This window comes from Orycteropus afer, unplaced genomic scaffold (genome assembly GCF_000298275.1).
Source record: "Orycteropus afer afer isolate SDZICR_OR568_19922 unplaced genomic scaffold, OryAfe1.0 scaffold00245, whole genome shotgun sequence".
Taxonomy (NCBI): Eukaryota; Metazoa; Chordata; class Mammalia; order Tubulidentata; family Orycteropodidae; genus Orycteropus; species Orycteropus afer.
In genome coordinates this window covers 4,715,190-4,727,243 of record NW_006921832.1, presented here as the reverse complement: position 1 = coordinate 4,727,243, position 12,054 = coordinate 4,715,190, and the positions used below count along the sequence as shown (strand labels likewise).

The 12,054-nt window shown below is 39.7% G+C and overlaps 1 protein-coding gene across 1 annotated transcript in view; it reads left to right on the top strand.

Annotated features, from left to right (window-relative positions):
- The window catches only part of PCYT1A (phosphate cytidylyltransferase 1A, choline), a 56,482-nt gene that overhangs the window by 27,292 nt on the left and 17,136 nt on the right, over positions 1–12,054 (top strand). The window contains exons 2-4 of the mRNA XM_007949407.1: positions 1,659–1,758; positions 7,926–8,042; positions 8,666–8,817. Coding sequence (XP_007947598.1) covers positions 1,659–1,758; positions 7,926–8,042; positions 8,666–8,817 — 369 coding nt within the window. The remainder of the gene's footprint in view (positions 1–1,658; positions 1,759–7,925; positions 8,043–8,665; positions 8,818–12,054) is intronic.

Genomic DNA, 12,054 nt, shown 5'->3' with positions numbered 1-12,054 from the left:
CAAATAATCTGAGAAGCTGGACTATATGAAGAAGAATGTGGCATCAGAATTGGAGGAAGACTAACAACCTGCAATATGCAGATGACACAACTTTGCTTACTGAAAGTGAGGATGATTTGAAGCACTTACTGATGAAGATTAAAGACTTGAGTCTGATGTATGGATTACATCTCAACTTAAAGAAAATGAAAATCCTCACAAAGGGACCAATAAGCAGCATCACAATAAATGGAGAAAAGATTGACGTTGTTAAAGATTCCATATTATTTAGTTCCATAATCAACACCAATGGAAGCAGCAGTCAAGACATCAGATGACATATTGCACTGGGCAAATCTACTGCAAAAGACCTCTTTCAAGTGCTGAAGAGCAAAGACATCTCCTTGAAGACTAAGGTGCGCCTAACCCAAGCCATGGTATTTTCAATTGCCTCTTAACGCATGTGAGAGCTGGACAATGAACAAGGAAGGCCGAAGAACAGTTGATATTTTTGAGTTGTGGTGTTGACGAAGAATACTGAAAGTTCATGGACTGCCAAAAGAACAAACAAATCTGTCCTGGAAGAAGTGCAGCTGGAATGATCCTTGGAAGCAAGAATGGCCAGACTTCGTCTCACCTACTTTGGTCGTTGTCAGAAGGGACCATTCCCTGGAGAAAGATATCATGCTTGTTAAAGTGGAGGGTCAACAAAAAAGGGGAAGGCCCTTGATGAGATGGATTGACATAGTGGTTGCATCAGTGGGCTCAGGTATAGCAAGGACTGTAGGGCTGGCATAGGACCAGGCAGTGTTTCGTTCTGTTGTACATGGGGTCACTGTGAGTCAGAGCTGACTCGACAGCACCTAACAATAATAACAAAGTCACAGGACATGAGACTGATATACAAAAATCAACTGCAGTTACACAGAGGAGTCAATTGCATTTCTGTATACCAGTATTGAATGTTCCAAACAAAAATAAGGAAACAGTTCCATTCACAGTAACATCAAATGGAATAAAATACTTAGGAACAATTTGACAAAAACTCTCTAAGGGAGGCCATCTGTAGAGGGAATGGCATGCCTCCATTCTTATTTTGGCTTTGTCTCTTAGTGATTGTGTACGGTTCACCTAACTTTCTGGGCTTCATTTTCCTCATCTTTAAATTGAGGATAGTAACCAAAGTACTGCTTGTCCTGGAGTGCTGTTATGAGCATTAGATTATATTTACGATAAAACATTACACGGTGTTAATTGTACTTAATAAAGCACACAAAAGCTGTTTTCCTTCCCAATCCCCCAGTTGAAGTGGTATGAGAACACACTTATGAACTATGGAGGTTCCTTCACATGGTACAGGATTGGTTGTTCTGCCATGCTGCAGAAAAGCAGCCATTCAGGGTCGATTAGGAGCCACTGTGTTTAGGCTCCCAGCCAGTCTTACCCTGAAATCACAGCAAGATATTTCTTTCATGCCATGATTTACCATGTTATTAAAGGTTGCAACATTCACTTATCATTTTGAAATACTTCTTTTTCTCCATGTTAAGAAGTTTTAATGGGAATTTTAATCTTAGCATATTGCATAACTAATTGTTCTTTAAATTTGCCATATTTTGAGTCTTTTATTGTGTACCGTTGAATTTAATTTTGTTTTCTTTTACATTTCTCTTCTTAAGGGTTTACGGGAGCCAGCTCCCTTCGCTGATGAAATTGAAATGGACTTTAGTAAGCCCTATGTCAGGGTAACTATGGAAGAAGCTTGCAGAGGAACCCCTTGTAAGTAAATGCCTGTCATTTTACTATTATTTTTAGCATCTGACTGTATTTATTTACCAAATATATACTGACTCTCTATATTCTTCCCACTTTACCCATCAAGGCAAATTGGGGGAGGGCGCTTCTCCCCTCTACCTTGCTATTTGGGAGGATAACTCTGCTCCATACATTTTTATTTTCTTTTTATTATTTATATACTTGCTTCCCAGGCTATTGTCATCACTATGAGGTAGAGCAGAGACAATGAAATGTTAAGCTGAGTTGGATTATAATTTTGTCCATTTTTACAAAGGTCCAAAAATATGTCTCTGTTACATTTTTATAACCTTCAGAACTGTCCCCCGAGTCTTCCTACATTCTATCAGTCTGTGTCCGAGCAAGGCTGCTGCTGATCAGTAAGAAATACATACCATGTTAGGAGATACTCATCACTTACTTTCATCTTTATTGATACTATAATTTCCCAAGTCTTTTTTTTAAAAAAACTCTATTATAATTTTCAAAGTCCATACTCATATTAGTATGCTTAGTTTATATCATTAATTAGCAATTTTTGACCACCTGTATTCTATTTTAGATGCCCTCTCCATTTTGGGAAATTGGTTTTAGGCATCATCATCAATAGAAACTGCCACTGTTAGGAGTACAAAATACTATGAGCAGCTGTCCTTCTCTGTAAATTCTCCAAGTCTCCCTTTCCCCCCCTGCCCAATTCTCCTGATGACTGTGGTTAAATGTTTACTCTGTAAATGTACACATGGATTTCAACTCAGGCAAACACCAGGAGATAAGAGGTAGTTATAGCTACAGATTAGTACATTTTTAGTGTAAGGGGAATGTTTGTGGTTACCTCTTAATTGTGTTAGTATGTTTGCTATCTGTTATAACTGGGGACTAATGAAATATGAATAGAAATGAATACTGGACACTATTAGGCTAGGGATCCCAAGACTTCTTGGTTATATGGTATGTTGGATTGGGTTCTCTAGAGAAACACAAAAACCAGCAAAGTATATATATATATATCTATAGAGAGAGAGAGAGAGAAATTTATCTTAGATAAATGGCTCACAAGCGTGTAGAAGCCGACAAGTTCAAGCTGAAAAGTTCGTCTCTGGAGGGGGATGGGGCCCAGAGCCGTCTGGCTTTCGCATGCACGGCAGAGGAGTTCAAGCCACAAAGTTCGTCTCTGGAGGGGGATGAGGCCCGGAGCCGCCTGGTTCCCGTAAGCACAACAGAGCCGAGAGAATCAAGCTGACACGCAGCGCGCTGGTCGCTGTTCCCAACAAAGAATGAATCCGAAAACCTCCAGGGCGAGCAGCGAGCTGCTCGCTCCAGGAAGTATATAGTCCGGAATGCCGTTCTTCCAGCTTGTCCCTGGGATAGCATTGCAGGTAGGCCACAGCCCTGAAGAAACACCCCCTGGGCAGACCGGCCGCTCAGAACTCAGTCATGTGATCCATAATGGGAACCACCACTCACAACTGGAGTCCAGCCAAGTTGACACATCTTCAACTATCACATATGGATTACAGTTTTGGGGCCTGAAGAAGAGAGGTTAATTTTAGGGAATGCTTTGCTTTTACAAAAGAGTTTAGAATAGCATGTGTTGATCACAACCCTTCTAACCATGATGTGATTTTTAGGTTTGGCTTTCCTTACTTGCTGGTAGGGCAGGGTAAAGTGATGAAAAGGTTAAATCTCTTCACAAAGACTGTATGTAGCAGGGTATAATGGTGGCAGTTGACGTTTCAAAATGCTGACAGACAGTTCAAGGGTCCCATTCAGACATGTGGTAGTAGAACCTGTTGAAGACAAGAACTTTTTTACGAACTCTCTAATGACACATTTAGAGTTCAGTATCTCCCCCAGGTATGATCGAATTAGCTGTGCCACCCAGCTTGTTGCTGATTTATCCTTGGGCCTTTTGTTGTACATAAAAATTAAAACTAATGTGTACTGTTCCCAAATTCTGAAATTAAATTTAATTTTAGAATAATAGAATTTTACAAGTTTATGTAACCTTTGAGATTATCTGCTTTTTAGTATCTTCATTATATATATGAGGAAATTAAGGTCCATTGTTGTTGTTGTTATGTGCCGTCGAGTCGGCCCCGACTCATAGCGACCCCTCCTTGGGTTTCCGAAGCAGTATCACTACGGAAGTAGGATTGCCCAACCTTCCTTCCAAGATTAAGGTCCATAGAAACTGAGAATTAAAGACTCCCATACAGTAAAACAAGTAATTGGTGATACAATTGGAGATAAAACCTAGGTTTTTCCAGCGCTGTGCTCCTTTCATCCTGTTGTCGTTGTTATGTGTCGTGAAGTCAGCCCCGACTCATAGCAACCCCTCCTTGGGTTGCCGAGGCAGTATCACTACAGAAGTAGATTGCCCAACCTTCCTTTCAACCCTGGAGTGGTGCTATTCTTTAGAGACATTAGTAATAATAGATAGCTATTGGCAAAATGACTGTGTTGCAGGCAGAACAGAGTCAAAATACAGTCTTTAAAGTTTGCTGGTCTAATTTGATCTCTGTTTTTTCCCTTATATCGCATTCTCTCTATTCTATTTTACATTAAATACTAAATAATTGAATGCCTTCGTGCCGATGCAGGACAAAGATTAAACCAATAAATAATGTATGCATTTCATAGTTAGTGAATTTTAAACCAGTAACTGTTAGGAGACCTTGATTGATGTGGACAGTTAAGCACTAGGCTACTGGCCGGAGGTTGGCAGTCTGAACCCATTCAGAGGCACCTCTGAAGACAGGCCTTGCAGTTGTCTTCTGGAACGTCTCACCCTGTGGAGCAGTTACTGCGTGTACATGGGGGATTCCAGTGGCTGCAATTAACAACAGCTGGTTTCACTAGGAAGGTTAAGGGAGTTAAAGAGGGAAGTTTGTATAATCTACGAGAAAACTCTACACCCAGACAAAAAACAAGTGTGACTTGAGAGAGGAAGTCACTTTTGAAAAAAAAAAAAAAAGGAAAAGGGGGACCACTGTGTTTCACTAGGAGAAAGGAGGAAAAAGGGAAACTGAGGGACAGTGGAAGGAACTCTGTTAGGGATAAAATGTATCAGTGATAGGTACTTGGAAAAACAGACTGAAAGAGGATGAATTGAAACCCAGATCTGTTCTGCTTAAAGGAGGACATCTGATTACTTAGCCATTATTATATTATACTACATTATAGAGTCATATTAGTATGACTGTATAAACAAAATCAGGGCAGTTTGAGATTGAAAAAGGATCACTACAATACCCTGAGACAGCAGGCCTAAACCAGGGGATGAAGCATACTGGGTAGTACCAAAAGCCAAACCCATTGCTGTCGAGTCCATTCTGACTCATAGTGACCCCCATTGGGTTTCCAAGGTCGTAACCCTTTATGGAATTAGATTGCCTCATCTTCTTCCTGCGTAGCAGCTGCTGGGTTTGAACTGCCAACCTTCTGGTTAACAGCCAAATGCCTTACCTGGGCAATAGCCACTTGTAAAGGAATGGTTTATTCTTGCTCTCTCCCAGACTTCCCGGTCCAACAGTGGCCCCTTCTGGCCCTGTGGTTAATAGACCAGCCTGGATTTGCCAAAGATTTAGGGTTTAAGTGCGCTCTGGTGGCGTAGTGCCTAAGGCATTTGACTGCTAACCAGAAGGCTGGAGGTTCAAACTCACCAGCCACTCCTCGGAGGGAAGGTTGGGCAATCTACTTCCATAGTGATACTGCCTCGGAAACCCAAGGAGGGGTCACAATGAATGGGATCTGACTGCACAGCAGTGCATAGGGTTAAGTGATAAAGAATTGAGTTGTTAGATTGAAGGCAGGGGGAAGCTGAGGAAACCCCAAAGAGACACATCTGGAGTTGATCAGAAAGGATTCAGTGATAGATACCCTTGGCTTAACATGGATGATTAACTATACTGGCTGTCACTTAGTCAACAGCATTCTGTGCTGTTGCCATCATCCAGGAAATGTGTTTTACTGAGCAAAATCTCCCTCATTTTACTTTTCCTTGGAGCTCTGGTGGTGTAGTGGTTAAGGCATTTGGCTGTTAAGAAAGTTGGTTCGAAGCCACCATCTACTCTGAAGAAGAAAGATGAGGCCATCTGCTTCTGTGAAAATTTACTGCCTTGGAAACTCAATGGAGGTTGCTGTGACTTGGAGTTGACTTGATGGCAGTGATTTTGCTTTTTTGTGTTTTGGTTTTACTTTGCCCTTGCTGTACACTGTCTAGTAGCAAGAAGGCAATAACAAAATATTCTTAATTTTTGTGTTCTATCCTTTGTCATGTAGGGTCAAGTAAAGTAAGATCATAGCCTCTCTGGACTTGTCTAGGAAAAATGAAAGTATCTTAGTAACTTTACAGTCATGATTTCTAGGTTATATAAGAGGGATTATATTACTCAGATTTTTTTGTTTGTTTGTTTTATAGGTGAGGAAACTGAGGCTTAAAGACATTATGGTCACACAGGCAAGGGAGTTAGTTCAAGTTTGTACTGAAATCCTTTCTGATGCTTAAATCCATTATGCTGTTCCTCAGTTTTTGTTGTATTGGTGTATTTTAATTTCATTTTCTATGTTATAAAATTAAGGCATTCCCATAGTTGAATATTCAAAAAGTACAAAGTATATGAAGTGAAATATCTTGCTCTCTCCTCTGTCTCAAAGCCACCCAGTACCCCTCTTATAGGCAAGCAGTGTTAAGTTTCTTGTGGATATCCAAACAGATAGGATATATATTCTCCTGCCCTTTTAGTGACTGTATCATGATATATTTAACTAGTCTTACACTGAAATTTAGATTGTTTCCAAACTTTTACTGTTGCAAACAATGCTGCATGAATAACTTGTACATATTTGCAAATATGAGATAAATTTCTGGAATTGGAAAAGCTGCGTCACAGGATATGAACGTTCGTCATTTGTCTTTTGACAGATAATACTTAATTACCTTTCTTAGAAGTTGTACCAATTTATTTTTGTATCAGCAGTGTATGACTTTGTTTTAAAAGCTACTTGATTATGGGTAAAAGCATCTGAAAAGAGATAAACCTCCGGAGAAGCAATTTCTTTCTCCCTGATTCATTGTCCTCAAGACAGGAGGGAGCTGGGTCTTACCCCACCCCAAGTATGGTATATCTGATGAGGCTATAATCCTTCCTTCTCAGATTGATGTAACTGCTACAACTGTTACTTCCTTCTACTGCTACTATAGCTCTTTCTTTACTCACATAGTAAGAGGAAGTTAGGACTCTTTAGATGTATCATTTGAAACATGATGATTCATTATGCCAATTTCATTCTTAATGTGTTTATTTGACTTTAGAACTAATATTGTACCCCCAAGAGATCATTTCCCAGCTTATCTTTCATAGGCCACTACCACTCAAAATAACTTGACAACCAGTTCTCTGTTATTCTCACTAATGGAGGAGAGAAAAGGAAATGCTATAATGAAGAGTTCTAAAATACTTATATTTGATTTTCACATACTTAGTATGTCATCGTCTACTGTAAAAGCTTAAAATCATGCTCACTATAAAAGGAAAAATATTTACAGGAATTTCATTTGTTATCCCAGAGCAGGTATTGAAGGGTTAATTTGGAGCTGAGAAGCAGTAAATTGATAACTGATCCACTTAGCTACTTCCTTTCACCCTCTTTCTGTTTCATCCTTCTATATCCCCCCTTACTCTCTGTGCATTAGTAGAGAGGTTTATTTTCAAAGCAGCTCATTAGTCATTAGTAATCAAGGCAGCTTGAAAACAAGAGAACAGCCAGGTTACAGTAGGAACTTTACACATAAACTGAAGGTGAGGATTATGAAATTGAGAACATGTCTGTTGTAGTACTCTCCCCCTTCCGTTCTGAAATAATTTAAGAAAAAGCATTCATGAAATCCAGTTACCTGAGCAGTTTGGGACAATCAAAGTTACAAAAAGAGTTAATGGAGATGATGTCAGGAGGGTCTTTGTCTAAGGAAGTCTGTGATGATATTCCTTACAACTCCACTCCACCCCCAAGTCAGGGTGCATACCCAGAGAACATCTTAAGAAAGATGCATGCAGGGGTAGAACAGCCACACAATGCCACTTCAGTTTGTCAAATATGAGGTATTGAGTAAAGATATTTGTGTAGTACAATTTTTCCTTTGCATTTAGACGAACGGCCAGTGAGAGTTTATGCAGATGGAATATTTGACTTATTTCACTCCGGACATGCCCGAGCTCTGATGCAAGCAAAGAACCTTTTCCCTAATACATACCTCATCGTGGGAGGTAAGAAAACATTTGGTGCCTTTAGGTGCTGTCTCTCCAGAAGAAGATGATAGAAGTCTTTTTCTCTCTCCTGTCTTTATAACCTGAGTACATTGGCTTTTGGTCCAGTTTTTGAAGGGTTAATACAGTACAACCTCTCTGTAGCATGAAAGATATGAGGTGCCAGCACCCTCAGCCTGGAGAGGCCATTGGTTTAGGCCTTATTGAGCTGAGATGTCCAGTATTTTTCCTCACTGCTTTCAGCTGAGTTGCTCAAGTCATGAGAGTCACACTGACTAGTATTTAGAGCAAACAGCATTTGCTCTAGATTTCAGTTTATCATTTTAGATAATTTAATTGTTGTATTAACACAGCAGTTCATTTCAAAGTGAAAATCTCAGTGTCCCTTTTTACTTTTCCTTTTCAGTGTGTACATACTATTTAGTGAGTGTTGTTCCTGAATGTGTATCTTGAAGTAGTGAAAGCATTATTATGCAGACTAAGCTATATCCAGAAGATTCTTTTCCAGATGGGTAGGGTTGTTGCAGTCCTAGGAAGTGGGAGAATATGGGAGAGGTTGGGGACTGCAGAGTAGGTAAGCAAAGGGGACCTTGACTTACCACTTTATGATGCGGTGAATTCAGTCTGCAGTGATGAGCTGACACACAACTTCAAAGGCTTCACAGTGATGAATGAAAATGAGCGCTATGATGCAGTGCAGCATTGCCGCTATGTGGATGAGGTGGTGAGGAATGCCCCCTGGACTCTGACACCTGAGTTTCTGGCAGAACACCGGGTAAGAAACTGGGCACATGTCCCATTCTTTGTTCCAGAATCCCCTCAGTTCTCAAGGCTTCTGGCACTTGAGCTACTTTTCCATTAGCTCTGCTTCACCTCTTCCTTCTATGTGAGTTTCACATAAAGGAGATGTTGGTGATGTTATTGCTAATAGTCATCTCTGAGATTTATATGGATTTTAATGATTTGCAGGCACTTTTATAGACATTATATAGCATAGTGCCTAAGGCATTTGACTGCTAACCAGAAGGCTGGTGGTTCAAACCCACTAGCCACTCCTGAGAAGGAAGATTGGGCAGTCTGCTTTCATAGAGATACTGCCTTGGAAACCCACGGAGGGGTCACTATGAGTCAGGATCGATTCAACAGCAGTGAGTTTGGTTTTTTTGTGGTTTATATTGCATTTACACCTTCACCCGAACCCCTTCAGTAGTTCTTATTTCCACTTTATAAATGAGCGACAAAGCCCAGAGAGACCAAATAATCTGCTCCTAGTCACATTGTAGCAGGGCTAGGAATTGAACTCTTCAGATATGTAATTATTTCCCCCACTATGTCTGGGTTTACCCTCCTAGCATCCCAGTATCTTTAGAATATACATAGCCCCTGCCATGCTTTTAAGAAATTCACATCGCAGGAGACAAGACAGAGAAACAGACCTTTCTTGTGTTGATTTAAATTTAGTTTGAGTGAGAGCTTTTGATTTTGGGCTAGAAGTTGTATGGAATTAGAAACCAGGGATTTTTCTTACTTTTACTAGTGAGTTAGTGTTATAAAACCCCTATCTCCTTTTAATTCTCCTACATTAAAACAACAAATTTCTTATAAATGGTAGATATAAAAGATAAGAAGGATTAATCATGCCAGGTCAGAAGGCTTCAAGCTTAAGGAACCAGCAAGCATTTCATTTAGTTCTCTGTAAGGGTGTGTAGAATGTTACAGGTGAATTGTTTAGTGAGGCAGGAAAGAATAAAGATAGCCAAGGTGCTTTTAAAGCAGTATTTAAAATAGACCCGAAGGGTAAGGCATATTTATTAGACCTATTTAGGATTAGGACAGACCTATTACAGTTATCTTAGAAGCCCTGATGGTGCATCAGTTAAATGCTCGACTGATAACTGAAAGGTTGGTGGTTTGAGCCCACTCAGCAGCTTTGCAGGAGAAAGACCTGGCAGTCTGCTCCTGTAAAGATCATAGCCTAGGAAACTCTATCAGGCAATTCTACTCCATCAGTTCTAATCAACTTGATGGCACCCAACAACAACTACACTGTAGATCTCTAGCTTTTCTAAGTAGAGTCGACCTTAATGACATGAATGGAGTAGTGTTTTTAGGACCTTCATTTGCTGATAGGGCATGACTCAAAATGGGAAGAAACAGCTGCAAACATCCATTAATAATTGGAATGTGGGATGTACAAAATATGAATCTCAAAAAATTGGAAGTTGTCAAAAATGAAATGGAACACATAAAGATTGATACCTAGGCATTAGTGAGCCAAAATGGACTAGTATTGGCCATTTTGAATCAGACAATCCTGGTCTATGTTGGGAATGAAAAATTGAAGAGGAATGGCATTCATCATCAAAAAGAAAATTTTAAGATCTATCCTGAAGTGCAGTGCTATCAGTGATAGAATAATATCTATTTGCCTACAAGGAAGAACAGTCAATACAACTATATATAATTCAAATTTACACGCCAACACCAAAGCAAACAATGAAGAAATTAAAGATTTTTACCAACTTCTGCAGTCTGAAATTGACCAAACCTGCAGTCAAGATGTATTGATAATTGCTGGTGATTGGAATGTGAAAGTTGGAAACAAGAAGAATCGTCGGTAGTTGGAAAGTATGGCTTTGGTGATAGAAATGACTGGAGATCACATGATAGACCAACAACTTATTCATTGCAAATGCCTTTTTTAACAACATAAATGATGACTATACATAAGGACCTAACCAGATGGAATACACAGAAATCAAATCAACTACATCTGTGGAAAAAGTGATGGAGAAGCTTAATATCATCAGTCAAAACAAGGCCAGGAACTGATTGTGGAACAGACCATCAACTAGTCATATGCAAGTTCAAGTTGAAGCTGAAGAAAATTAAAACAAGTCCATGAGAGCCAAAATATGACCTTGAGTATCTCCCACCTGAATTTAGAGGCCATCTGAAGAATAAATTTGACACATTGAACACCAGTGATCGAAGACCAGAGGAGTTGTGGGATGACATCAAGAGCATCATCCATGAAGAAAACAAAAGGTCATTAAAGAGACAAGAAAGGAAGAAAAGACCAAAACAGATGTCAGAAGCAACTCTGAAACTTGCTCTTGAACAGAGAGTAGATAAAGCAAAAGGGAGAAATGTTGAAATAAAAGAGCTGAACAAAAGATTTCAGCAGCTCAAAACAACAAAGTAAATTATTATAATGAAATGTCCAAAGACCTGGAGTTAGAAAACCAAAATAGAAGAACACCCTTGGCAATTCTCAAGCTGAAAGAGCTGAAAAAAAAATTAAAGCCTTGAATTGCAATATTGAAGGATTCTAGGACAAAATATTGAATGATGCAGGAAACATCAAAAGAAGATGGAAAGAATACAGAGTCACTGTACCAAAAGTAATTGGTTAACATTCAGCTATTTCAGGAGGTAGCATATGATCAAGAACCAATGGTAGGACTTCCAGTAAGATGGAGGAAAAGGAAGACAAGCCACACAGACCCTCCTCAACAAAGAAAAGAGAAACCAATTGACAGAGATACAGAAGATAATCCTGGACCCCTGGGCTTTGAAAGGAAGAGCACAGCAGTGGATGAGGCACCAACTATTGGAAAAACCTGAATGAAAATAGGACCTAAGAATAGGCTCTGTTTGACAAGGACAGCAGGGACATATGAGAGACTGACAACAGGAAAGGAGACAGGTGGTAAGTGTATAAGTGCTGTCAACTAGTGACTCGAGGAGCACAGCACAGTACCCTGCTTATGTAGATAGCATACAAACAAAACAAAGGCAATGAAAATTGTGGACAAGTCACTCCGACATACAATCACCAATTAAATATAAACACAAAAACGTCACAATGCCTCAGAGACAACAGAGCATCACAGTCCACACAAAGAAACAAGATAAAGCAGGAGAAACAAGGGGCCAGGATACAGACCCAAAACACATCCCTGAGGAAGATGCAACATTGGAACTCCCTGATAAGGATTTCAAAAGAATT